Source organism: Mastacembelus armatus, chromosome 7 (assembly GCF_900324485.2).
Source record: "Mastacembelus armatus chromosome 7, fMasArm1.2, whole genome shotgun sequence".
NCBI lineage: Eukaryota > Metazoa > Chordata > Actinopteri > Synbranchiformes > Mastacembelidae > Mastacembelus > Mastacembelus armatus.
This window is the reverse complement of record NC_046639.1, coordinates 8,211,246-8,235,351: the sequence shown is the minus strand read 5'-3', so window position 1 is coordinate 8,235,351 and position 24,106 is coordinate 8,211,246. Positions and strand designations below refer to the sequence as shown.

The following is a 24,106-nucleotide window of genomic DNA, read 5'->3' as shown; positions in this document are numbered from 1 at the left end:
TGGAGTAGTTTTACATTGTTAGATCTGAGTACTGCTTGCACCCCTTTTTGCTGGAACAAAAGATAAACATAAAGTGTAGGTGGGATTTAATGGAACAGTTAGAAATAATACTGAAATGAGTCAGATCGAAAAGGAGGAGTAAAAGGCGACTATATTCTTTCCTAATGTGTTGTTTAATTGGCATGCTTGACAGTGAAGTGCAAACAGGTCAACAGGAGACTAAAACAAGACTTCAGTGAGACTATCTATCAGAGAAAAGTCTTCATCCCTCATTCCCTCCCTTTCTCCGTCTTTCTACACCCTCCACCTCGCACGTCTGAATCCTTGAATAAACACTGTCACCATTGGGCAGACACACCACTGAGATTGTCAGCAGGTATAAAAAGCACGGCTGTGTTGGCAGAGACGTGTTACCCAACCTGGGGTGCTGCAGAGGAATTTCACAGTTCAATATCCTTTACCAAAACTAATTGTTTGTATCATCCAAGGCAACATGATAAGATTTCACAGTTGTTTTTAGAAATGAAGTTTTGTCCAGGCAAAGTTGAATTCGTCTTTTGAAAAGACTGATTTTTGATTGTAGACCTGCAACCTAAAAAAAAACCCCAAAATTTTGAAGATGCTGCTTTTTGTGGTAACGTGCTCATCGTTTGAAGGTTTATATAACATATTCACACTAGTCTGCACTTCACACATTAATAGTTTTTCTAATAGTTGTATATTACAAATATTCTAAACTTGCGTCTACCCATGTTTTACAAATGTCACTATACAGCATAAAATCAAAGTGGGGTATGTGCTAAATCCAAGGAAAACAAAAGTTGAGCTTCTCTACATGTTGAAATATAACTGCTGGAGGCATTTTCAAAATGTAACAGCTGTATCAAGCTTGTCCTGTTTTTAAGATTTTACATTCATTAAAAAGGTACTGTAAAGTTATAATGAACAATATGGGCTATCATCAAACATTTTTACACTGCATGCTGTACTGATGTGTGGAAGCAAAGAAAGGCCGTAATATAAATTTTTAGGCTTGTAAACAGCTAATAACTAATTGTGAAATGTAACAATTACAATACAGTTTTATTCATTGCAGTTACAAATTTTATTTTGAAAACCATCTGAATTCATGAGATTGAAATTCCTTCCAGAAAGAATTTCAACTGGTGCAGTTTTTTTCAAATTCACAAATTTATATAGAAGATTAAGGTGTCTCAGGTTAGCCGTCGCTCATCTGAGTCTTTATTCTTGGATGGTTTGACTGACAGACTGACACCTGATTTTATTCTAGTTTAGGCTTGAAATTTAATGGTGAATTTTGTCTGAATTTCCCCTATGTAATATAGGTCAAATTAGTACAGAAATTAATTTCGCAACTGCATTTGATAACGTGTCAAGATCTTTAAATATTAATTTTAGAAATAAGGACAGGGAGAGGTGTTTACATGCCACAAAGTCCCTGAGCCTATTATTTACTGTGTTTTCTGCACAGAGAGATTGCATCTCTATTCATGTGGGCTAGGCAGGTGTCCAGACAGACACGTCTGTTGGGAGCTTCTCTGCCTTGAGCATGGTGTCAGTCCAGATGGCGTATCCCCGGATTGTCCTGTAGAACCGAACACTTGTGAAGACCTTGAGCAATATACTGTATGTAGACCTGGAGCCCACTGTGGTTAGTGAGTAGCCCTGTATATCTGATGACTGTTATCTTCGTATCTCTGTCCCTGTCAGCTTCATCCACTTGGGTCATGCAGGTAAGTGCTGATGGGAACGCTGACAGGCTTTCTAGATAACAGGCTCAGTGGTGAGTCCTTTACCTTTTATAAGGTCTGTTGTTAAGCATAACCACCAACAGGTTTTAAATATAGTCCAAAGAGTTGAAATGGTTAAAGATAATGTGAAAGTAAACATGAGTATGTCTGTTTTATTAGAAAGCAAATTAATAAACTTGCAATATATGTAATTGTTCTCAGTTAAAACACAAAACTTTCCTTTTAGATGAAGTAAGGGTGGAAAGCACAAAGAACTCTTTGACCCTGAATGGCTGATTTCTGGAAAGGACGCAGCTACAGTAACAGCTACACTCGTGTCCATTATACTGTTGGAAAGGAAATAATTGTTGGAGTCAGAGAGTGTGTACAGAAGTTGGTCAGTAACAATAACTGAATTGAGATATTTTGGTTGGCACAGTAGGCAGTGGCACAGTAAGGATCTGGGTTTCAACCTGCTGGCCAACTGGGGACTTTCTGTGTGGAATTTGTTTGCTCTCCATTGTCCTCATAGTCTTCCCCCCGCACGCAAACTAAGTTATTAGGTGAGTCTAATTTTAAGTCTAAGTCCAAGTCCCAAACCTAAGTTCCCATCTCTGTCATTTAGACATCCAGCAGTTTTGGAGCAATACTATCCTTAATTTAAAGCAGTAGCATATTTGAATGCAAAGCAGACAGCTGCAATGTGACCATGGAGAGGCTCACCACTGAATTCATATCCTGCAAACCAGACTTTGATTTACGCACCACTGACAGTGGCTGAAGTGTCAGTTTTATCAACACTGATCTACTGGAGTGGCGTGGGCCACATAGACCTCTGACAGCCTTGAAGTACATTGCACTGGTTGAAGCAGTGATAATTACACCAATGGTTTCTGGCCACCTGGTGAATTTAAGTCCAATATGAACACTTTTAGCTCTGATGTTGGTTTCTACCAACTCTGACTAGGGTCCAGACCAACCAGGTTCAATTTCTGTGCATCTGCTTAGCTCTAGTTACCTACTTGCCCATCAACTCTGCTGAAAAGACTTGTAATGAGCAGCTGATTGTGTCTGGAATCACAAATCTAACCGAGCAGATGGTTAAATGTGACCCTCACCAGAGCAAGTACATGGCTTGCTGCATGCTGTACTAGGTTGATGTCATAAAGACCAGAGGGCTGTGCGTATGCTGAGCAACACCGCTGCCATAGCAAAGGCCTGGTCTCATCTTCACCGTGAATTCAACTTCGTGCAGGTTAAACAGGCATTTGTCCACTGGTATGTAGGGGAAGGCATGGAGGAGGGAGAGGACCTGGCCTGTCTGAAACAGGATTACAAGTTGAGTCAAATGAGCCCTGATTCCGAAAATGCCCACCATGAATACTCAACCTCTGGGCTGTGATGGCTGCACACCAATGATTTTATCATGTACTCGGTTAATAACTTGTTTCTTCTAAACTAGGGTTAACCACGTTGATCTTTCTCGATACCTTATTTCACTCATGTCAGCTTTAGATTAAGAAGACAAACCACACATGTAATTGACTTGTGCTGTGAAATAAATGTCATCTTGGCATTTCCTTTGTTAAAACTGTTAGAGACAGTGGTCTTGTGGTCTAACAACACCAAGCAAACACCACGGCCCCATTACAAATTCAGCCAGTTATCTTTGTTGCACATCAACCCCCTTCTCTCTTGTTGCATTTCCTGTGTGCCTCTGAGCAAATCTTTCAAAAATAACAGAAGATGTACATACAGGCATGGCATGAAAGCTTACAAAACACAGACTGAACCCTTAGATTTAGTTGAATGTATCTCATTGTTCGGGGTCCCATACACCCCATTGTTCCAAAATGTAGAAAATGACTTCAGTGGTGACCTGTACCTTTATTTGCCAGGAACTGGGCTTACACTTAACAAAGATGACAAAATGGCCATCTTTGTTATTACATTCTATAAGGAAATCATTTAATATGAGGGGCACAAGGTCCTGCATGTTATATGGACTGTGTTTAAACAGTCATTTATAGACAAACAAATGAACAGAATGGCATAATATGTCAGTATTTTACTTATGTTTCCCTTTAACCATAATTACATACAATTAATTATATACAGCTGGAGTCTCTGAGACCCCAAACAGTGCATTAGTCTGTCTAGAGAACTTTTTGAATTATGTCATCAATTCAAAATTATATTTTTTTGAGGAATTTATTTGTAAAATTAGAAAAGCATAAAGTCCAGTTCTTACAAAAGTTTCTGTGATCTATGTCATATTACAGTTCATATGTGAGAAAACTGAGCGGATAAAAAATAAAAATGTGGATACACTAATCCCAGCCCAGTAATTTTGTACAGATGAAAAGGTTTTCTCTGTCAAACTGCATGGTCTCAAGAGCAGGGAGGAGACAATGCAAGACTGTCCATTACAGCAAGAGAGCTGGACGGGGATATAGAAGGGCAACAACAGCACAGCAGCAGGACCAGTATCTGCTCCTTTGGGCCTAGAGGAACAAGAGGAGGACAGAGAGAGCCCTACAAAATAACCTCCAGCTACTGGTGTGTATGACTGTGTCAGAAACAGACTCTATCATTGTTGCATGAGGGCCTGATGTCCTCTACTTACAACCAGCACTGTGCAGCTCGACTGGCATTTACCAGAGAAGACCAGAATTGGCAGGTCCGCCACTGGTGCCCTGTTCTCTTCACAGATGAGAGCTGGTTCACACTGAGCACATGTGACAGGTGTGAAAGAGTGAAGATGCTGTGATGAACACTTTACTGCCTGTGACATCATCCAGCATGACTAGTTTGGTGGTGGGTCAGTGATGGTGTGGGGAGGCACAGGCCTCCATGTCACAGTCAACAGTACTCAGACTGCTGTGAGGTACCAGGATGAAATCCTCCGCGTGACTTTCAGACCTTACCCTGGTTCAGTGGGCCCTGGGGTCCTCCTGGTGAAGGACAATATCCAGCCTCACTTAGGCAGAGAGAGTGTAGGCAGTTCCTGGATGATGAAGGCACTGGTGCCACTGACTGGTCCTCATCTTCAACTGACCTAAATCCAACTGAGCACCTATGGGATATTATGTCTTGGTGCATCTGATGCCACCAAGGACCCCCACAGACTGTCCAGGAGCTCACTGATGTCCTAATAGGTTTGGGAGGAGATTACCCAGGACACCATCCACAAACTCTGAAACTTTGGTTTCACTTTGATTTTAAATGTGATCTTGAACAAAGCCCTACATGGATTATGTCATTTAGTTCTGAACAAATATATGTGTGTTATTTAAGTGTTCACGTAATATAGTTATGTATGACCATACAAATGTGTGTGGGCGCGCGCGAGCGTGTGCGCGCGTGCTTCCTACATTTCAAACAACAGAACTTGCTTCACTTCTCAGTGTGTCTCTCTGTCTTCTGCCCCCTGATGTCAACTCAGCCGGACTCCTGGCTGTAGATGTCTGTGGAGGTCATACCATCTGTTGCAGGACCCTCATTTCTCTGCCTGGGTGTTTGGAGTTGCTGTCACGCTGCCGAATAATAGACGCCTCCCTCGTCGTATTGTGTGATGAACAACCGCCCTAAAACGTCTAAAACCTAAATATGTGTATATATTTTTTTTTCTTTCGTCCTTGTGTAGTCAACCCCACGCCGCTGGACCGAGGTGACGAAGGGAGTGTTTGGCAGCAGATGCTTTGAAACGCTCATGAGAAACATCCTGCGGCGCTCAGTGGCTATTTAAACAACGAGTTCCGGTAGCCGTGAAAGAGTCACCTGAACATATTCATCCGCGCCAATGTAAACACAAGACAGGATTGTTTGACACATTACAGTGTATTGTATGCTCATAACACGGTGCCACGCATGACCTGTAGGCTACTGGTAGTCACACCTAATGCACTTTATTGTATTACTGACGGTGAAGTGCAAAATGTCTTGACGTGTTAACACTGAACGGTGTTTTTTTAGGGGGCAGACCTACAGCCTGTGGAGCAGACATCATCCTCGACTTTTGCCTGCTTTAAATATGGAAATATTCAGTACAGAGTAGCAATACATTGTACAAATAGTCTTTTACCATTTAAAATGCACTTGGGTCATGCAGGTAATTGCTGAAGATCACTTTACTTAAGCGTTATTATTAAATTATAGGCTTCACCGTGAAGTGAAAATTACTCATCATAAAGAACAGTCCATACTATTTCACCATTTTCGATGCATTAATGAAAACATCAGTGTAATGTTGGTAATGGTGGAGCAAATTATACTTATACTTTCCTTATAATGTATAGGCTGGATGAATTTCAAACGTCCTACCACAACCTGTAGCCTCACATTCTGCAGCACTTTTTTTTTTAATTAATAATCTGAATTTGCAAAGTAACTAATTCATTAAATTTCTAACTGTTGTATTGGGATGTGCATTGTTCACAAGTTTTTACATTTTACAAACAGTAATTAACTATACAAAAGTGAAAATAACTGATACTGATCTTTCCTGATGTGTCCACACACACAGACCCTCTTTAAGACCAAGACCATGTGCTGATAATAATAAGACCAGTCATAATTGATATTGTACTTTAGTGGCTCTATCTACTCAGATAGTGCAGGCTCAAATGATATGTAGTAGGACCTGGGGGCCCTTAAGAGTCCTGGGCAGTTGCTGGCTTTGCTCCGTTGGTAATCCAGCCCATCAAACAAAAAGAATATATATTTAAAGCCTTGAGAAGATTAAAAAATGACAATATAACGCGTTTATCTAAGATGGGTTGTAATAAAAAACACTATAAATATTTATTTATTCCATCAGAGCACTGAGAACTATGGAAACCACATTTAGCTGCAGATACTGGTGAAGAAGTTGAAATAATACCAGGCTGTGTGTGCAGTGAGAAATCAGCTTGGCATTAATAAGAACTGCTGGTGTCTAGTTTTTTGAGCGGACGTGCTCACTGCCTTGGAACATTCCCCTCACTGTGTGTGTATGTGTGTGTTAGTGTGTGACTATAAGCTGCCTCCTCTCGTGTTGATGTCGACTGGCTGCCACCGAGTCTAACGGTGAACAGACGGGATAATAAGAAGCAAAACGCTCCGGGTGAACCCTCACACGACGCTAGTCTGTTCTCTCTGTACCCGTCCTGTCTGAACCACCACCGGGTCCGTCCGAAACGATGAGCCAGCCTCGGCCGGACGAGTTCAAGCCTCCTCCTGAGTGCCCGGTCTTCGAGCCAAGCTGGGAAGAATTTGGAGATCCTTATGCCTTCATCAATAAGATCCGTCCCATCGCCGAAAAAACGGGAATTTGCAAAGTCCGGCCGCCCCCGGTGAGTGCGATAAATGTGGGTGAAACGGCAGAGCCCGCGGATGCTGAGCTGGTCGAGACGGTGTCGATGGACCCGGGATTTAAAGGGACGGCTCAACATGGCGGCTGCACGGCTAGGCTCATTCTTTGTGCCGCGACAGCGAGCTGGTCCTCGGTGTGTAGACTCTCGTCGGCGGGTTTACCCGGCGGCGAGCGTGTCAGCGGCAGGGTTAGAGTGTGAATGTATGAAACGCGGCTAAGGGTCCGGTCCACCGTGTGGCAACCGAGGCTCGGGGTCCGGTCATTGAGCAGCTAGCAGGCTAACAGCCGACCTGTCACGGTTAGCGCTCGGCTCTATGCGGAAGCCATTGTGCATAGTGATGATCATAAGACTGGCATGGATGTTAGCAAGCCTGCGTCTTTTCGCCCCAAATGTCCTGACAGCCTGCAATTAGCGATGGGTTACTGGCTGACGAGTATCGTGATGGGTCCCTGTGTGTTTCAGTCTGAGTGTGTGTGTGTGTGTGCGTTTGTGTTTCAATATATGTGTGTGTGTGTGTGTGTGTGTGTGTGTGTGAGTGTGAGAGAACCATCACTTCTAGTTTTTAATGACCAACCAAACTGCACCTGTGTGTTTTTACTTCACGAACAAAGCTAAATATTCCCTTTCTATTAACGCGTTGACAAACAAGGAGTGTAGATACATTGGTGTGTTTTGTTAAAAAGACCATTATTACAACTAAATAACAAGTTGTGGCTTCCCACGTCGGGTTTTGAACTCGGCCTATTACAATTCATGATAGTTGTTGTGCCCATTATTATGGTGTCTTGAAGATGAGCACCAGTTCCTGTAGGAGCTTGTGTTGAGGGTGTTGTCCTCCATGTTGGCTTTGTGGTAAGCTGGGTTGGCGAGTGAATCTTCCATCTGGCCATTTTGTGTGCCAGTGGGGAGGATGTTGGCTACTGATTTTAAAACACTGGATCTCTATCTGTAAGATAGTATACATGCCAGGTTGTGTTTGATAGGGACGCAAATATTTACTGATGTTGTGAGCTATAAACTAAAAAGGATCATGGTGTTCCTTCACTATCAGCACAGTTGTTTTCCTGCCAGACCTCATTCTAACCCTTAAGTTAAAAACCTGCAGACATGTAGTCATAGGCCTCACCTGCATACTTTCAATTTAGTTAAGCCAAAGGTGGTAACAAACAAAAACAGGTTTTGGCTACATGGATGACGGTCTTCATATGTTTTTTTGTTGCTGTTTAGGGCTGGCAGCCCCCGTTTGCTTGTGATGTGGACAAACTTCACTTTGTTCCTCGGATACAGAGGCTTAATGAACTGGAGGTGAGTTTGTCTAGTGAGGTTGTGATAATTCGACTGTCTCTACTGCAAAGCTGCACATTTCATTGGCATAATTTTACCTTCTTAATGCGTTTACTAGACCTACACAAGCTACAGTGACAATAATCATGCAACAATAAACAGTCATGTTAATAAAACCTTGTAACAATGTTATGTAACAGGTTAAATAGCACAATTGAATTATTAGCACAATTATCTTGGTTTCTTTAATTGCGTTATAAATGACTGTTGTCATTTCTTATGTTTTTTGTTTGTTTTTTTTTCTCTCAGGCACAGACCAGAGTCAAGCTCAACTTCTTGGATCAGATTGCCAAATTCTGGGATTTTCAGGGATGTACCCTGAAGATTCCCCATGTGGAGAGGAAGATATTGGATTTATATAAGCTAAATAAGGTTGAAAATCGATTCACTGCACATTATATGTGAATATATATATATATATATATATATATATATATATATATATATATATATATATATATATTCTTTTATATATATATTCTTTTTTTTAACTGTTTGTGTGTGTGTAGAATAAACATTTCATACCATCACTCTCATTTCAGCTGGTAGCAGAAGAGGGTGGATTTGACACTGTCTGTCGGGATAGGCGATGGACCAAGATTGCACTACAAATGGGCTTCGCACCTGGCAAAGCTGTGGGCTCACACCTGCGAGGGCATTATGAGAAAATCCTTTACCCCTACAATCTCTTTCAGAGTGGAGCGAACCTGCTGGTGAGTATGAGCCATTCATCAGTATAACAAGATGTCTTGTTCCTGACGATACACACAAAGAAATGCTTATAATAGTGGTTGTGCTTTCGGTGCAAACATCCAAAGCACAAAAAAAGAGGGGCTCAAATCATAAATAAATTCCATTTTATTTTGTACAAACTAATTCTATCAACACAAGAGGGAAATACACAGTTATTTTGTCTGAGCCTTTTTTTTTATCCATGCAGAAATTCTTCACTGTCACAAGTGATTTATTTAAAATTTTCACCAATCTTATCGTTGCCAAAAGGTAATAACCAAGTGGTCACCTGTAATCAGGGGCCGGCTCAGCTTCACCTCTCTGAAAATCCCAGGGTCTCTTACAAAATACAATCCCTCAACCACCGGAAAACTAGCCCATACATTCACAAAGCAACAGGCTGTTACCAGAAAGGAGACACATGAAATTCCTCATTTAAATGAGTCATGTCAGTGTAGTAGTCTTTCCAGGGAACCGCCTCTGCATGATTGTATCACTACTTATATGCCAACGCACTTAAGTTGTGAAACGGTCTTCATCCATTTAAAATGGCAAACCACAGTAGAGATGGTATCACTGTCTGTCCCCTCAGCCTCGTGTGCTGATATGTTTTGAGTGTTTTAATGAAATAAAACTAAACTTCTTGTTGATTTAGGTGGGTAAGTCATTTTTGTGCTTTCAGTGTGAGCTTTGACAGGACGGACCTCTCTGTGATGTCCTTTAACTTTGCTGTGTGCTTCATCTGTAAACAAAGCCCTAATAATGCTTATCCATACATATCAATACATTTCTTTACTACCAGTTATTTTAAAATTCATTGAAGTACTAATGTGTTATGCTAAATCATTGCTTTGAATTTGAAGCCACTAGTCCTGTAAAAGATTTGAGTCAATATTAAAACTACAAAGATAAATAGAAACAAAGATTGTATTAAGTTAATTGTTGTCTGATTAATAGACAGTTGATGTCTTTTATTAGGCTTTTCACCTTAATTTTTCATAATATCTTAGAAGAAAGGACAGTCATTATTAGACTGGTGCTGTGTGACCTCTTAAACAGGTCACTCTAAATTGTTTAATTACCATAGCTCTCTCTTGCCTCAGGCGCCAGAACCAGCTTACAAACTGATGCGTTTGGAGGCTGATCTTGAACTTGAAAAGGTATGTTTGTGTCACAGCCAAGAAGCCACTTGGCCTCACTATTAACAAAATGCATGTTTCGATCCGTCTGTATGTTATACAATGATATTTCATAATAGTTTTGTAATATTTGCAAAAATGGCATTGTTATTTTAGCCCCTCTTAGAACAGCTTTAATTCAATGTTCAGCTCAAGAACGTGATCTTCACCTCTGCAGTGCAGTCCACAATTCACATAACCTTGTGACAAATGTAGAAGTACAATATTGATGTTTCTGTGACAGACGGCAGGCAGCACTTAGGTGACAAACGTAATTATGTATCACTTCAAACGTTGTTTTCTCTGTTTCTGTTCTGTAATTAATTAACCTGCTAATTCAAAAGCAACTCCTGAAAGTCAGCTAATCATTTCCTGTACACAATAGCTTCAGCTTAAACCTGCCTTTCGTCTTCTGACTGGCATGTTCCTCTTCACTCTCTGTGCTCCCTATGTGTGGTGTGAAAAAACTGCAACTAACCACATCCTTCTTCTGGCCGGTTAAGTTGTATACAAAATATTACCTTTGATAGAATATGTCCCAGTATTTTGTATCTGCTGATGCTCGGTCTTACTTTTCATGTCAGGTTTCTATTTATTTTTATTACTGCTGGTAAATTAAAGTAATGATCATTTAAGTAAATGTAGGCTGTTGTACGGTTGTACTACTTGTTTTAGACTCTTAAATCTATTTTTCCTGTGTTTACATTTTCAAATAAAAAGCTGTAAAAAACATTTCACTGAAATCTTATTGATAACTGCATTTGGGCATAGAGGTATTTCCATGTAGGTCCACGCAAGCTTTTTGAAAGTCAGTAAGGTATAGTTTTAACTGTCATATTATTTCCTCCAGTGTGTTCAGAAGCCAATCCAGACAGTGGAGAACACTGGAAGCATGGATAGCCGGGACGCCAAGGAGCACAAGCTGCAGGACCAGCCTCAGAGGCAGCCTGCTCAGATGCCAGACACTTGCCCCAGTGCACGCAGAGCCAAACGCATGAAGTGTGAGGTGGGTGCTGCTGAAGAGAACCACACACCCAAGATTTACTATTACTGTTTAATATGTTCATAACACATTTCCATGCGCCCATCACAAAATTTTGTAGCTTTTGGCTGCTCACTGTTTCGCTTCTTACTTTTTCTGCAGACCATCTGTGTGAAGATGGAACCAGGTGAGCCTGGCGAGAACAGGCCAAACCTGCGCCGGAGGATGGGGTCTTTTGTTGCCAAACCAGAGCCAGGTCAGACTCCACATTCCAGAGTGAACAGTAGTTAGTTAGTAGTTAAAGCAACACTTTACTTTCACCTCCACTATTTAGCTTTTATAACAAATATGAATATTTGTATATCAAATATAGTTAATAGTTTGTAATTGGCTCTAATGTTATTATAAGAATAAATCTATTAATGTATTTTAATGTAACTATAACTCCTCCAGTAAGCACTCTGGAGCATAATCTATATTACAGTCTTGTAAAAGACAAGTGTAATAAAAATAAAATATTTTAGGTTTAAATACTTAAGCCTAATATGAAGTAGCCTATATATCTACTTAAATTCCACTGGGTTAGAAACCACTTATTACATTTTGATACTGCTTAAAGGTGCAATATATAAAATGTGAAAGATTTAGTGTTATCTAATAGTGAGATTCCAGAATATAACCTTTTAAGCACTCCCTCGCCCCACATTTCCAGGCAGAAGCGAGGATACAGAGGGCATCACTTTAAAACAAAAAACGGTTTGCTGTCTAGTGCCACTGTTTGGTTTGTCCATTCTGGGCTACTGTAGAAACATGGCAGCTCAACATGTCTGCGTCCGTGAAAGGAGACCCGCTCCCTATGTAGATTTAAAAGTCTCACTGTAAGATGAAGAAAATGCAGTGGTTGGTTTTTTCTGATGATTACACACTAATGACAACATGTTTATGAATGCTATATTTCATTACTATATTCTAGTAGATCACTAAATATTATACATTCAACCTTCAAATAATGAATAGGGGGTTTAAATAAAGTGTTTTGTTATTTAGTGTAGAAATTCTAGTTCTGAATAAGTGCTACATTTGGTATTGATGTTTATAATGTTTCCTATTGTCTTGCAGAAAAAGAAATTCCCATCTCAGTGAAACAGGAAACAGTTGAAATGAAAGAGCCAATCATTGAAGCTGACAAATCCAAGTCACGGTACAAGAAAATTCTACCCCTGGTGCCTCCAAGTCCAGTGAGTAGAAAGCTGTTTGTGTAAGCTGATAAATTCTTGATCAAACATTTATAGGCTAGTCTAATGCATTATCAGCCTAATCAATATACAATAACCTTGTGGTATAAAATATATTTGCTGTTTGTGGTACATTGTATATTACATAACACAATACTTTGTGCTGGAGATTCACATTTTCCAAAAACATTTCCAAGAATACACTCAGTTGGCAGTTGTTTTTTTTACCCACCCCATTCATACAGTTCAACAGCAGTACAAACAACATCCTTGAAAATGATCATACAGCTGATCAACACCTCTTTGAAGTACTGTCAGCAAAAACTGAATATCATGCTTTCATGAAGGACATGTTTCAATGGACTGCATTAGTTTTAGCTTGGTGTATAATAATCAAAATAATGCCAATTGACATTTTATATATGTAATACATATGTGCATTGAAAAGGGTCTGAATACAAGATAGCTTTACAGATAGTTGTTGTTATTTTATGAGTAGTCATGGCTTTGAAACAGAGTCATCACAAACTCCTTTCGCGCTCCAGGTGGACCTGGTTGTGTGTCTGGTGTGTAACAGTGGGGGAGATGAAGACCGTCTGTTGCTGTGTGACGGCTGTGACGATAGCTACCACACTTTCTGCCTGATACCTCCTCTATCCGACGTCCCCAGAGGAGACTGGAGGTGTCCCAAGTGTCTGGCTCAGGTGAGGACTTGCTGCGAAGTCTGGATTAACATGATGCATACTGAATCTTTTTTAATGAGCTGTTAGCAAAACAGCAAACCTGCTTACTTTTAATAGAGTGTATGTAAAAAAAGATAAATATAAAAGAGGAAAAATAGAATTGTCCAGGAAGGTGATTAAAACATGTATAACATATTTGTTGAGTTATTTTTATTTTTATGTATTTATTTTTTTATCTTACCCACAGGAATGCAACAAACCTCATGAGGCATTCGGCTTTGAGCAAGCATACAGAGACTATTCCCTGAGAGCATTTGGGCAAATGGCTGATGCTTTCAAATCAGATTACTTCAACATGCCAGTTCATGTAAGCAGAAATAGTCTCAAAATATATCTGCCAGTCTCTGTGTGGTTTTTAAAACAAAAAACAATTGAAATGTCATTTTCATGTGTTTTACAGATGGTACCCACAGAGCTGGTGGAGAAAGAATTCTGGCGTTTGGTTGGAGCCATTGACGAAGATGTTACCGTAGAATATGGAGCAGATATTGCATCAAAGGAATTTGGGAGCGGATTTCCCATTCCAAATGGAAAAATTAAGGTTTCCCCAGCTGATGAGGTGAACCGATCCTCTGAAAATACCTCTGAAGAAGACATTAAAAACTTCAGACATTGCCCGACTCTGTATGGCACAATGATTTGTGTTATTGGTCTGACTGTCGCCTCTCTCGCAGAAATATCTCAAATGTGGCTGGAACCTCAACAACCTGGCAATGATGAAGCCTTCAGTACTGACTCATGTGACAGCTGACATCTGTGGGATGACACTCCCATGGCTTTATGTTGGCATGTGCTTCTCCTCCTTCTGCTGGCACATTGAGGATCACTGGAGTTACTCCATCAACTACCTGCACTGGTAAAATATCTGCTGATTCTAAAGTAGAGCTGTTTTCTTAGTCTTCCTCCATTGGTGCTGCCAAAATCTGGTTTAGATTTAATTTGCTGCTCATGTTTGGTGCAGTAGAACTAAACTTTGTGTTTATGTTATTTACTTAAAGGGGAGAACCCAAAACCTGGTATGGAGCTCCTGGTTTTGCTGCAGAACGGCTGGAAGGGGTAATGAAGAAACTGGCCCCAGAGCTGTTTGAGTCTCAGCCTGATCTGCTCCACCAGCTTGTCACCATTATGAACCCCAACACCCTGATGACCCACGGAGTCCCAGTATGTGTTTTTATTTTAATATTTTTATGGAGGGGGTAGCTGGTCTTTTAACAGGAGCATGAATTATCTTCTTTTGTCCCCCCTCTGCTTAAGATTTACAGAACAAACCAGTGTGCTGGTGAGTTTGTCATCACCTTCCCCAGAGCCTACCACAGTGGCTTCAATCAGGGCTTCAACTTTGCTGAGGCGGTCAATTTCTGCACTGTGGACTGGGTACATATCACTTGTTGTTGTTTCAACAACATCCATCCTTCCATCCATTTTTTCTATACCCACTTATTCCTTAACCAGGGTCACAGCGATCTGCTGGAGCCTATCCCAGCTCTTTTTCATGTGGAAAGCAGGGGTACAGTCAGGACAGGTCACCAGTCCATCACAGGGCCACATATAGACACACAAAGACAAACAACCACACACACACACTCCTATGGGCAATTTAGATTTGTTTCAATAACATGTCTCAACAAGCATTGTGTGTTGACAAAGGGCACCAATATGAGCTGTAAGTGACTAATGACATTTTTCATCACAGATGTCACACATTGTTTTGTCAGTTAATTGAGTTGGTCTGTCACAGAAGAGTAAAAAACAAAAAAATATTTGAAAAGCACAAACTGGTGACATTTTGCTGAGTTCAGTCATAAAAGTTTCTCTGAATTTTATGCATTAACAACCACTCGTCTGAAACTGGATTGCAGTTGAACTGACATGCACTATCCTTACAACCCATTGCTTTCCTTTATCTGATGCCAGATGCCCCTTGGCAGACAGTGTGTTGACCACTATCGTATGCTGCACCGGTACAATGTGTTCTCCCATGATGAGATGGTGTGCAACATGGCCTTGAAAGCAGACACACTCAATGTGGTCCTGGCCTCAGCTGTCCACAAGGACATGGTTGACATGATCCGGGAAGAGCAGGAACTGAGAGAGAAAATGAAGAAAATGGTAGGATAGTGCTCATTATCATGTTAACATGCCATTTTATTTTATTTTCATAGTCTAAATATAGACAGGTTGTGCACACAGTTACCTTTCTGCAAAATGAAGCAAGCTTTGTTAACCGCCAATAAAGGTTTTAGGTTGTCATTACAGCAATTGTATGTCTGACACCTTATAAAAAGATCTGTTGAGTCTGTGCTTTACTGGAGTTTACTTCTAACACCTTTGTTGTTGTCTACACCTTCAGGGGGTGTTACATTTCAAAGAGGCCAAATTCGATCACCTCCAGGATGATGAGCGACAGTGTGCCAAGTGCAGAACCACCTGCTACCTGTCTGCCATAACCTGCCCCTGTAGCCCCGGAGTGCTGGTCTGTCTGTACCACATCAACGACCTCTGCTCCTGCCCCATCACCAACTACACACTGAAGTAAGTCCCACAGGATCCGATTAAGTGGTGGTTAAAACTGCATTTTATCACTGTAAATTATAGTTCTCTTGAGGTAGACTTATGTGTTTCATTCTCACTGTGTACTGAACTTCTACTTTTACTCACTCCTGCAGTTACAGATTCACACTGGATGATCTGTTTCCAATGATGAAAGCGGTGAAGCACAGAGCTGAGCTCTATGATGAATGGGCTTCCCGTGTGACAGAGACTCTGGAGGCTAAATTGGAAAAGAAAAAAGGTAAGAGGCAAGAGCAAAATAAGACGACAAAGCACTGATGGGACATACAAGTGGTTTATAGACTTAAGCCAAATACCTACTATCTGCCTCATCCACACCAGCACAGTTTGGTGTTTATTACAACTACATGGTGTAGCTTCTATCTGTTCCAGTGTTCTGGTGTTCTTGTCTGGGGCACATGAGCCATTGAGCCTGTTCCTTCTTCTTCTTCTTCTTCTGCTCAGCACCACTTTCACCTTGGTCTTGGTGTCTTGAATTCAGTATGATGGGGAATATATGTGTCCTTTTTGAGTTTCCAAACATCCCAAATTAAGAAGTCACTGGACCAGGAGGGAATCACAAATTTCAAATCTTCCATGTTTTGCAATTTTAAAATGATTGAAAATCTAGTGTGGGCTCAGAGTTTTATTGTGTTGCTTTAGCTGGGAAATGGTGGTCATTAAGTTATATACACACACGATTTACTGATCGACTGCTCTAACTGCAAGAGCAGTGGTGTGGGCCTTTCCCTAGCAAATATTGGAAAGCAGCTTCACCATGTAGCTGCACTAAGTTATGAGCTGATCAGCATTGTGTTAAGTTATTTAAACTCTGAATGTGATTGGTCAGACTGATTGACCAGGTGTTCTCTCCTCAGGCCTGCCAGTCTTTCGCTCTCTTCTTGCTGAATCAGAGTCCAGGCTGTTCCCCGACAATGATCTTCTGCGTCGGCTACGCCTGGTCACACAGGATGCGGAGAAGTGCTCCTCAGTGGCACAGCAGCTGTTGAATGGCAAGAGGCAGACCAGGTAACACTATTCCTGGGAACTAATACTAATACTCTGCTATAGCTATAGTGTATAGATTAGTCAGGAAATAGCATCAGTGCCTTAAAGGGGTAAATGGTTTAATTTACCGGACTGCCTCCCCAGGTATCGGTGTGGTAGTGTGAAATCACGGAGCCAGCTGACCGTGGAGGAGCTGAGATCATTTGTGAGGCAGCTGTATAACCTCTCTTGCAGTCTCCCTCAGGCCCCCATGTTGAAGGTAGGCTGACAAAGAGAAATACATTCTGTAATGTTACCACACTAAAATTAAATTCATTTTAATTAAAGCTGCAATGACTGTTATGTTTTTATGAAGTCCTGCCACCATGGTACATGGTATGTAGGACTCTATTATGTCACGGTGCTGGTATCTGTGACTCTGTACTTACAGTACAGTTAGACTTTGTAACACCTTTATAAAACATTTACATATTAGTGAGGGAACTTTCCAGCATGCACAAAAAAGATTGCTATGAAAAATCCTTTCTGACCAATGAATTAATGGGCTGGAAATTGATTCTTCTTGTTAACTCAAGAATGATACATTTTATAAAGTTAATACCACAGACACCATATATGGAGTAGATCATCCCACTGGACATTGGCATGCATTACTGTATAAATTAAAAGTACTGTTGAGGTTTTTCTTTGGTAGCATTCTTGACTACACACCACTAGTACTGAAAGCAGTTATGTTCTTTGTCACAGAGATCATGACAGACATAAAACAATCCAAGTGGCTCTTGTTAATCTTATTGTTACTTCTCCATGGTTTATTTGGCCTTTCTGCTCAGCCAGGCTTTTATGTTCACACCATAAAGCTCAATTGACCAGGCACAATGTAAGTGCTCACACAGAACATAATCACAGTCCCCAATGTTTAGTTCTGCCCATTAACAACAGTAAAGTTTATCCTCACAACAAACACTTTGTCCACTTCTACTACGACCATAAAACATGATTAATAGAAAAACATGGAACTGCAGACACTTCTATCTGCTCCGCCTGTTCTGCTGCAAAGTTTAGTTTTACCTCACAGCAGTTTCAGTCAAGAGTTCAGCTTTACATAAAATGTAAAAAGACTCATTTACAAGCACACTGCAGTTCAAATGAGGGGAAAATGGGCAGTTTCAAGGACTGCTCATACTGAGGCTAAGGTTACAAAAATTTCCGACATTCCAGAAATCCTGCAGATCATATAGTAATAATCAGAATCAGTGGTCCCATCAAACTAACATTAAGTGGCAACTGATCTGGCAGAACTTCAGCTTAATTCTAAAAGTAGTTATGAGTGACACTTGCATGGGGATTATGTGGTTTAGTGTCTGTCCGGCTTTAGACTACTACATAGCTTGGTGTGGGATGTAATGTAAGTGATTTTGAACACGGAAGTCAGGTGTGCAAATTAAAGTCAAGTATTTTTATATTTGGATTGATGTCTGACCTTAGGAACTTCTGAATCGCATTGAGGACTTCCAGCAGCACAGCGAGAAGGTCCTGGCAGATGAAGTTCCCAGTGTCGTAGAGATCCAAAGCCTGTTAGACGTCAGCTTTGACTTTGACGTGGAGCTCCCTGAGTTGCCCCGCCTGAGAGTGAGGCTGGAACAGGCCCGTTGGCTGGAGGCGGTGCAGCAGGCCCACATTCAGCCCGCCACCCTCACTCTGGAGACCATGAGAAGGCTCATCGATCAGGGAGTGGGCCTGTCACCCCATCCGTCTGTGGAGAAAGCCATGGCACGTCTTCAGGAGCTGCTCACTGTGTCTGAGCACTGGGAGGACAAGGCGAGCAGTCTCCTTAAAGCCAGGTGAGAGCAGCACAAAATTATCCATGATGATGTTACCATCTGAGCTACGGGGTATTTTCTGGGCATCTCTGTCCAGGTATTTGCACTGATCTTAACTGCATACTGCAATATTACGTCAGTGCTCCTGATTTTGCTTCATTTTAATTCCAGCTAGTGCAAAATGCTGCTGCTAGAATATTCAACAAGATCAACAAAAAGTGAGCATCATGTTTAGTTCTGCCCTCATTCCATTGGTACTCAGTGCTGTTCAGTATTAACTGTCACAAGTGCTTTTCAAAGGCTTTTAATGGCATGGCTGTCAGGAATGTGCATCTCTTCTGTCCATTATCAGAAAAACTAATGTCAAATCGGGACTTAAATTTCAACATTTTTTGTTCTTATTTGTTTTACTGCAACTTTGAATTTTGGGTTTTACAGTATTAAAAATTTTGCTTATAATTGTGTTTTACTGTTTTGTCTTTTAGTTGTATTTCATGTACAGAATTTTAGTTGTAGATGTAGTCATAGGTTATAGATGACCATATAAATCCCTGTGTACAGATATGTTGAATATTTTGAAACTGTTGGTTGGAAAATAATTTTTAGAAAGCCTTATGTGAGGATGTCTGACACAAAATGTCTTGACGGCTCTTGTTGTAGATAGTTATTACCTTGGAAGTGCTTGCAGGTATTGTTGCTTTCCTACAGTTGCTTTCCTACAGTGTAATGTGCTTTATTGCCCACCAGACCACCACACTCCATAGAGACTCTTAATGCTGTTGCTGAGAAGGCGTCTGGCATCCCTGCTTACCTCCCAAACTGTCTCCTCCTGAAAGACACAATCAGAAAGGCCAGAGAGTGGCTTCAAGAAGCTGAGGAGCTTCAGGTTAGAATACAGTTGACATTTCATGACGGTTGGGGTTATCAAAGGATGTAATTGTCTGTGTGAGGATTTGGTTTGGCATTGACTGTAGCATGGAAATATTCTGCCCTTTTCAGGCCAGTGGCTCCATACCGATGGTGGACAGCCTCTCTGACGTGGTGCTACGAGGACAAGCCATTCAAGTCCAACTGGAGCCTTTAGACAAACTGGAGTCTTTAATAGCACAAGTGCAAGAATGGAAAGGATCTGCAGCTGCAACTTTCTTACAGAAAGACTCAACACTTAGCTTACTGGAGGTAAAACTCCACTAATTTAAAATATTAAGACCATGAGATTGTGATTGTTGAGCTCACTTAATTCTTATACCCACTGGATTTGTTTGCTTTCCAGTTGCTCCTTCTAGATTTTAATGCACACTGCAGCTCTTTGATATATTCATGTTCAGAGTCTGGAGTTATTTTCCCAACATTATTTGTTTTATACAAGAATATTGAGTAGACTTTTTCCAGTAGATGTAACAGATGCTTTGTGGCTTTACTGTCAGAAGAGAACATTTTTGTGATCATGTCTTTGCTTCATCTAACAACAAAACCAGAAAATGTGAGAGCAGTTAAGAGTGAAGAGACGAAGAGTGTAGAGAGCGAAGGATTCTTTCTCTCTAACTTTTTTACTTCTTTCTGTCCCTCTCCTGCTAATTACAAATGCAATGATATATGCAAATTGTTTTGCTGCATATAAGATTTCCATTTTTTCATCAACTGCCAATTAGTACAGGCAATTGTGTACATTCATGAGTGAATTTAATGTTTCAGAGACATGAGCTGCTGTGACAGAAATAGACCTGGCATGTAACGACTCAAAAGCCTCATAGCTTGTTTGTGTTTTTTTTTTTTTTTTCATCACAGGTCTTGTGTCCAAGGTGTGAAGTTGGAAATGTAGGTTCTCCAAAGCGGAAGCCCAAGAAAGGGAAAGATTCACCTAAAAGTAACAAAAAGAGAACACCAAGGCTTAACACTCTCAGTGATGTGGAAAAAGCGCTTTCAGAAACCAAGGACTCTACCTCTGCAGTAAGTATCGTAATTCTCAGAGATGTCTTCAAAGATGATTGTAGAGGGTGTTTTTGTAATGAGCAGGATTATTTAACTTTCACTTGTTCTGACTATTTTATTCCTCAGATGGCAACTCTGGAGGAGCTGCGAGTGAGGGAGATGGAGGCTTTTTCTAATCTCAGGGCAGTAAATGAATCAAAGCTCCTTCCCACAGCAGACTGCATGGACCTGAAGGTGTGTGTCTGTCAGAAGGCACCCATGGGTGCGATGTTGCAGTGTGAACTCTGCAGGGATGCTTTCCACAGTGTGTGTGTCAGAGAAGTGACAGACTCCTGTGAAACACAGCCATGGCTCTGTACGCAATGCCAACAATCAGAAAAGCCCCCACTGGACAAAGTCCTCTCTCTGCTGGCATCTTTGCGGTGCATAGGGGTGCGCCTGCCGGAGGGCGAAGCACTGCATTATCTGGTTGAGAGGACAGTTCAGTGGCAGCACAGAGCACAGCATATTACAGAGACGTGTAACCTACCAGAACTGGAAGAGAGGCCAGGAAGTCCTCCCACTCTAACCCGCTGGGTATCAGGCAGCCATGAAGCTCACAGCAACACTCAGGTCCCTCATCTACTTGCATCACTTTTTACAGCAGTTCACTGAAAACCCATTATTTGTAAATGTTAAGTTTGGGTTTGATGTTTTTGCCACAGGCTCCTTGTTTGACTCCAGAGTTGAACAGGACACACCATGCTCAGACGGTCTTCTACACCGAGCAGCGATGCATACCTCTGCAGGGTCAGTGTCATCCTATCCAGAGCTGCAGTAGTGGCTAAACATAAAAGCCTGTCTCTGGACATTTGAAAACATGAGTTGTGGTTGTGGTTGAGATTGTTTATTGTGGGCATTTTTCTGTTTGACAGGCTTGAGTCGGGAGTTGGACAAGCTCATGGTGGAGGGGCTCCTGCTGCAGGTGTCTGTGCCAGAGGTCCAAAGCCTCTACCATATTTTATTGGAGGGAGCCAGCAGTCGGCACAGAGACAGATGCACGCCACCACCAGAGTCCACGGACTGTGACAAACACATGCTGTTTAACTCTCAGGGAAAAAATCTGCCTCTAAACCAGGTACAAACTTTTTGACAAAAAGAATTAATGAATTAATTAATTAATAATTGAGTACATTATTAAAACACAACTGTCTAATTATTAGTTTAATTTATGTTGTTTTTATATTTAGGATGGTGTAAACAGCATGAGGGAAACTGTGACAGGCTCAGAAAAGAAAGCAAAGCGGCCTCTGGAAAGGGAAGGTTTAAATGTAGAGCACAGGGTGAAGGACAAAAAACACTCTCACAAAAGACAGAAAATTAATAGAAAGAGCCTGCAGCACAGGCCAACCTCATCCTCGTCCTTCCCACATTCTGACTTCTCCCAGTCTGATGACTCTGATGAGGAAATGGCTGTGTGTCCGGCAGAGAGTTGTCAATTGCCAGCGGGCGATGAGGTGAGAAAACATCTGTAAGGTGGTACTTTGTTAGGTTTCTTTTCTTAATTTGATTTAACTGATCTAACCATACATTCATTTTCTTTATGCTTATCTGGGTCAAGGTCACCTATATTTATAGCTGTTTTAGGAATTATTGTTACATCCTGACAACTGGAAGCTACTGACAAAAATGTGACTTGACTAACACTTAGAGCTAAAGCCTCATTTTAGCTTCAACTTGACTTTTGAATGAGGTGTTTTCTCCCCCATCTCATGATAGAAAGGTACCTATTAATGGCCACAATAAACAGGAGAAATGATTACGGCATAGGAACATAAGGGCAGGTGAGCACTGTTTTAAGACAGTTGGGAAACCTGTTCTTTAGATCAGTCGGCACAGCGCCAAAGAGTAGCTGCCGAGCATAGCACAGCAATGAGCAGCTAAACAGCCAGATATTTGTCTCAGGTGAGACAGTACAGAGATGAAAGAGAGTAAATATTGGACTAACGCTTTTTGGACACAAATACCTCACAGAATAAATGATAATTCTACCGCACAATTCCTCAATGTGTCAATAAGCTAAACTGTTTGCTAACAACATCAGCTGAAAAGCTGACAATATGTCAGTGTGGTTAATGGTGGTGGAAACAACTGCATGTGTTTGCCTGCAGGTGGACTGGGTTCAGTGTGATGGCAGCTGTAACCAGTGGTTTCACCAAGTCTGTGTTGGTGTTACGCCTGAGATGGCAGAGAAGGAGGACTATATTTGTGTCAGGTGTACACTGAGCGACGGACACATGAGAAAATGAAGAAAGTAGAAGTTTCTCTGAAGGATGGTCGAAGAGGTCGGCCTGTCGTTCATTCGTTATTGGAGCCACCAGTCTGGATGTGTCACTGATCTGTACCCCCCTCACCTCCATCCTGTCTGTCCAGCCCTTTTGTAACAATGGTGCTATCTCCTCTTTGAATTGTTGTCCAGAACTATAATGTTTAGTTATTTTTTGTATTTTTACACACACATATATATTATATATATATATATATATATATATATATATATATATATATATATATATATATATATATATATATATATATATATATATATATTTCTTTCTTCTTATGAATTGTTTGTGGTTGTCTAAATAGAAAAAACACAGGATGTGAAGTGTGCTGCATGGGATTCCATTACATGAGTGCAAAGGAGTCTTACAGCATGATGCATCCAGTAAAGAGGGTTAATCATGGGTTAATATTATCATCTTTGGAATCTCCTTGCATGCTAAACCAGAGCTAAGGGGACAAAAGTCAAGTTTTTCATCCCCTGTTCTCCCCAAAAAAATCACTATTGCAATTTATTTCTTTGAAATCCAGTGTTTAGATCATGCATCTAAATATAATTATTCCTTTTTTTTTGTAGAATAGGTTTATTTATCTGAGCAATAATTTTTGTCTGAATTGACTTAAATGGCTTGATCTCCTCTGAGTTGTGTTGGTGCTTTGGCAATGATGTGATGTACAGAGAGCTACACAGATGGATGGATTACAGCTGTGGTGTAGAAATGTAGCAGGCTGAAGGAAAAGACCCTGCAGGCATGTACAGCCATGGTGTAATCTTGTATAGGATTCTATGGGAGGTACTTGGGGTAGATGAAGATGTTACAAGTTTATATTGTGGAATAAACGCCCTTTTGTTCTATAGAGAAGTCTTGTTCTTTCACTGTAACATGGTAGACAGAAGCCACTAGATGTCCCCAAACACAAGTGAAAATGGAACACCATTCATAGTTTAAGAATCATTTAGTCTTTTAATATTATTAGGAGAATAATTTGCAGTCCTCATGCTTTAACTCTATGGGGCTGTAACCAGTGATTATTTTTCATAATTGATACATCTGACAATTATTTCCTAATTGATTGTTAAATGTATACATTTTTCAGAAACGTTACCCAGCATTATTCCTAGCAAATATTACACTCCAAAATTACACTAGC

At 40.8% G+C, this 24,106-nt stretch overlaps 1 protein-coding gene across 1 annotated transcript; it reads left to right on the top strand.

Moving 5' to 3' along the window:
* Positions 1–6,931: 6,931 nt before the first annotated feature.
* On the top strand, positions 6,932–23,812 carry kdm5bb (lysine demethylase 5Bb). Its single transcript, XM_026332582.1, has 28 exons — positions 6,932–7,084; positions 8,333–8,410; positions 8,699–8,821; positions 8,992–9,162; positions 10,285–10,341; positions 11,210–11,365; positions 11,504–11,597; positions 12,461–12,579; positions 13,122–13,280; positions 13,507–13,626; positions 13,720–13,878; positions 13,994–14,175; positions 14,318–14,480; positions 14,574–14,693; positions 15,234–15,428; positions 15,670–15,851; positions 15,986–16,110; positions 16,748–16,898; positions 17,022–17,136; positions 18,366–18,721; positions 19,448–19,586; positions 19,700–19,879; positions 20,489–20,650; positions 20,759–21,244; positions 21,337–21,421; positions 21,547–21,749; positions 21,862–22,128; positions 22,783–23,812. The coding sequence occupies exons 1-28, from the start codon at positions 6,932–6,934 to the stop codon at positions 22,918–22,920; spliced, it is 4,638 nt and encodes a 1,545-aa protein (XP_026188367.1). The 3' UTR covers positions 22,921–23,812.
* Positions 23,813–24,106: the final 294 nt, after the last annotated feature.

Bases quoted from the DNA above. Each gene is read 5' to 3' on its own strand.
- kdm5bb (XM_026332582.1), top strand. From the start codon at position 6,932: ATGAGCCAGCCTCGGCCGGACGAGTTCAAGCCTCCTCCTGAGTGCCCG. The intron at 7,085-8,332 runs GTGAGTGCGATA...GTTGCTGTTTAG, and splicing joins GCAAAGTCCGGCCGCCCCCG to GGCTGGCAGCCCCCGTTTGC. The intron at 14,694-15,233 runs GTACATATCACT...ATCTGATGCCAG, and splicing joins ATTTCTGCACTGTGGACTGG to ATGCCCCTTGGCAGACAGTG.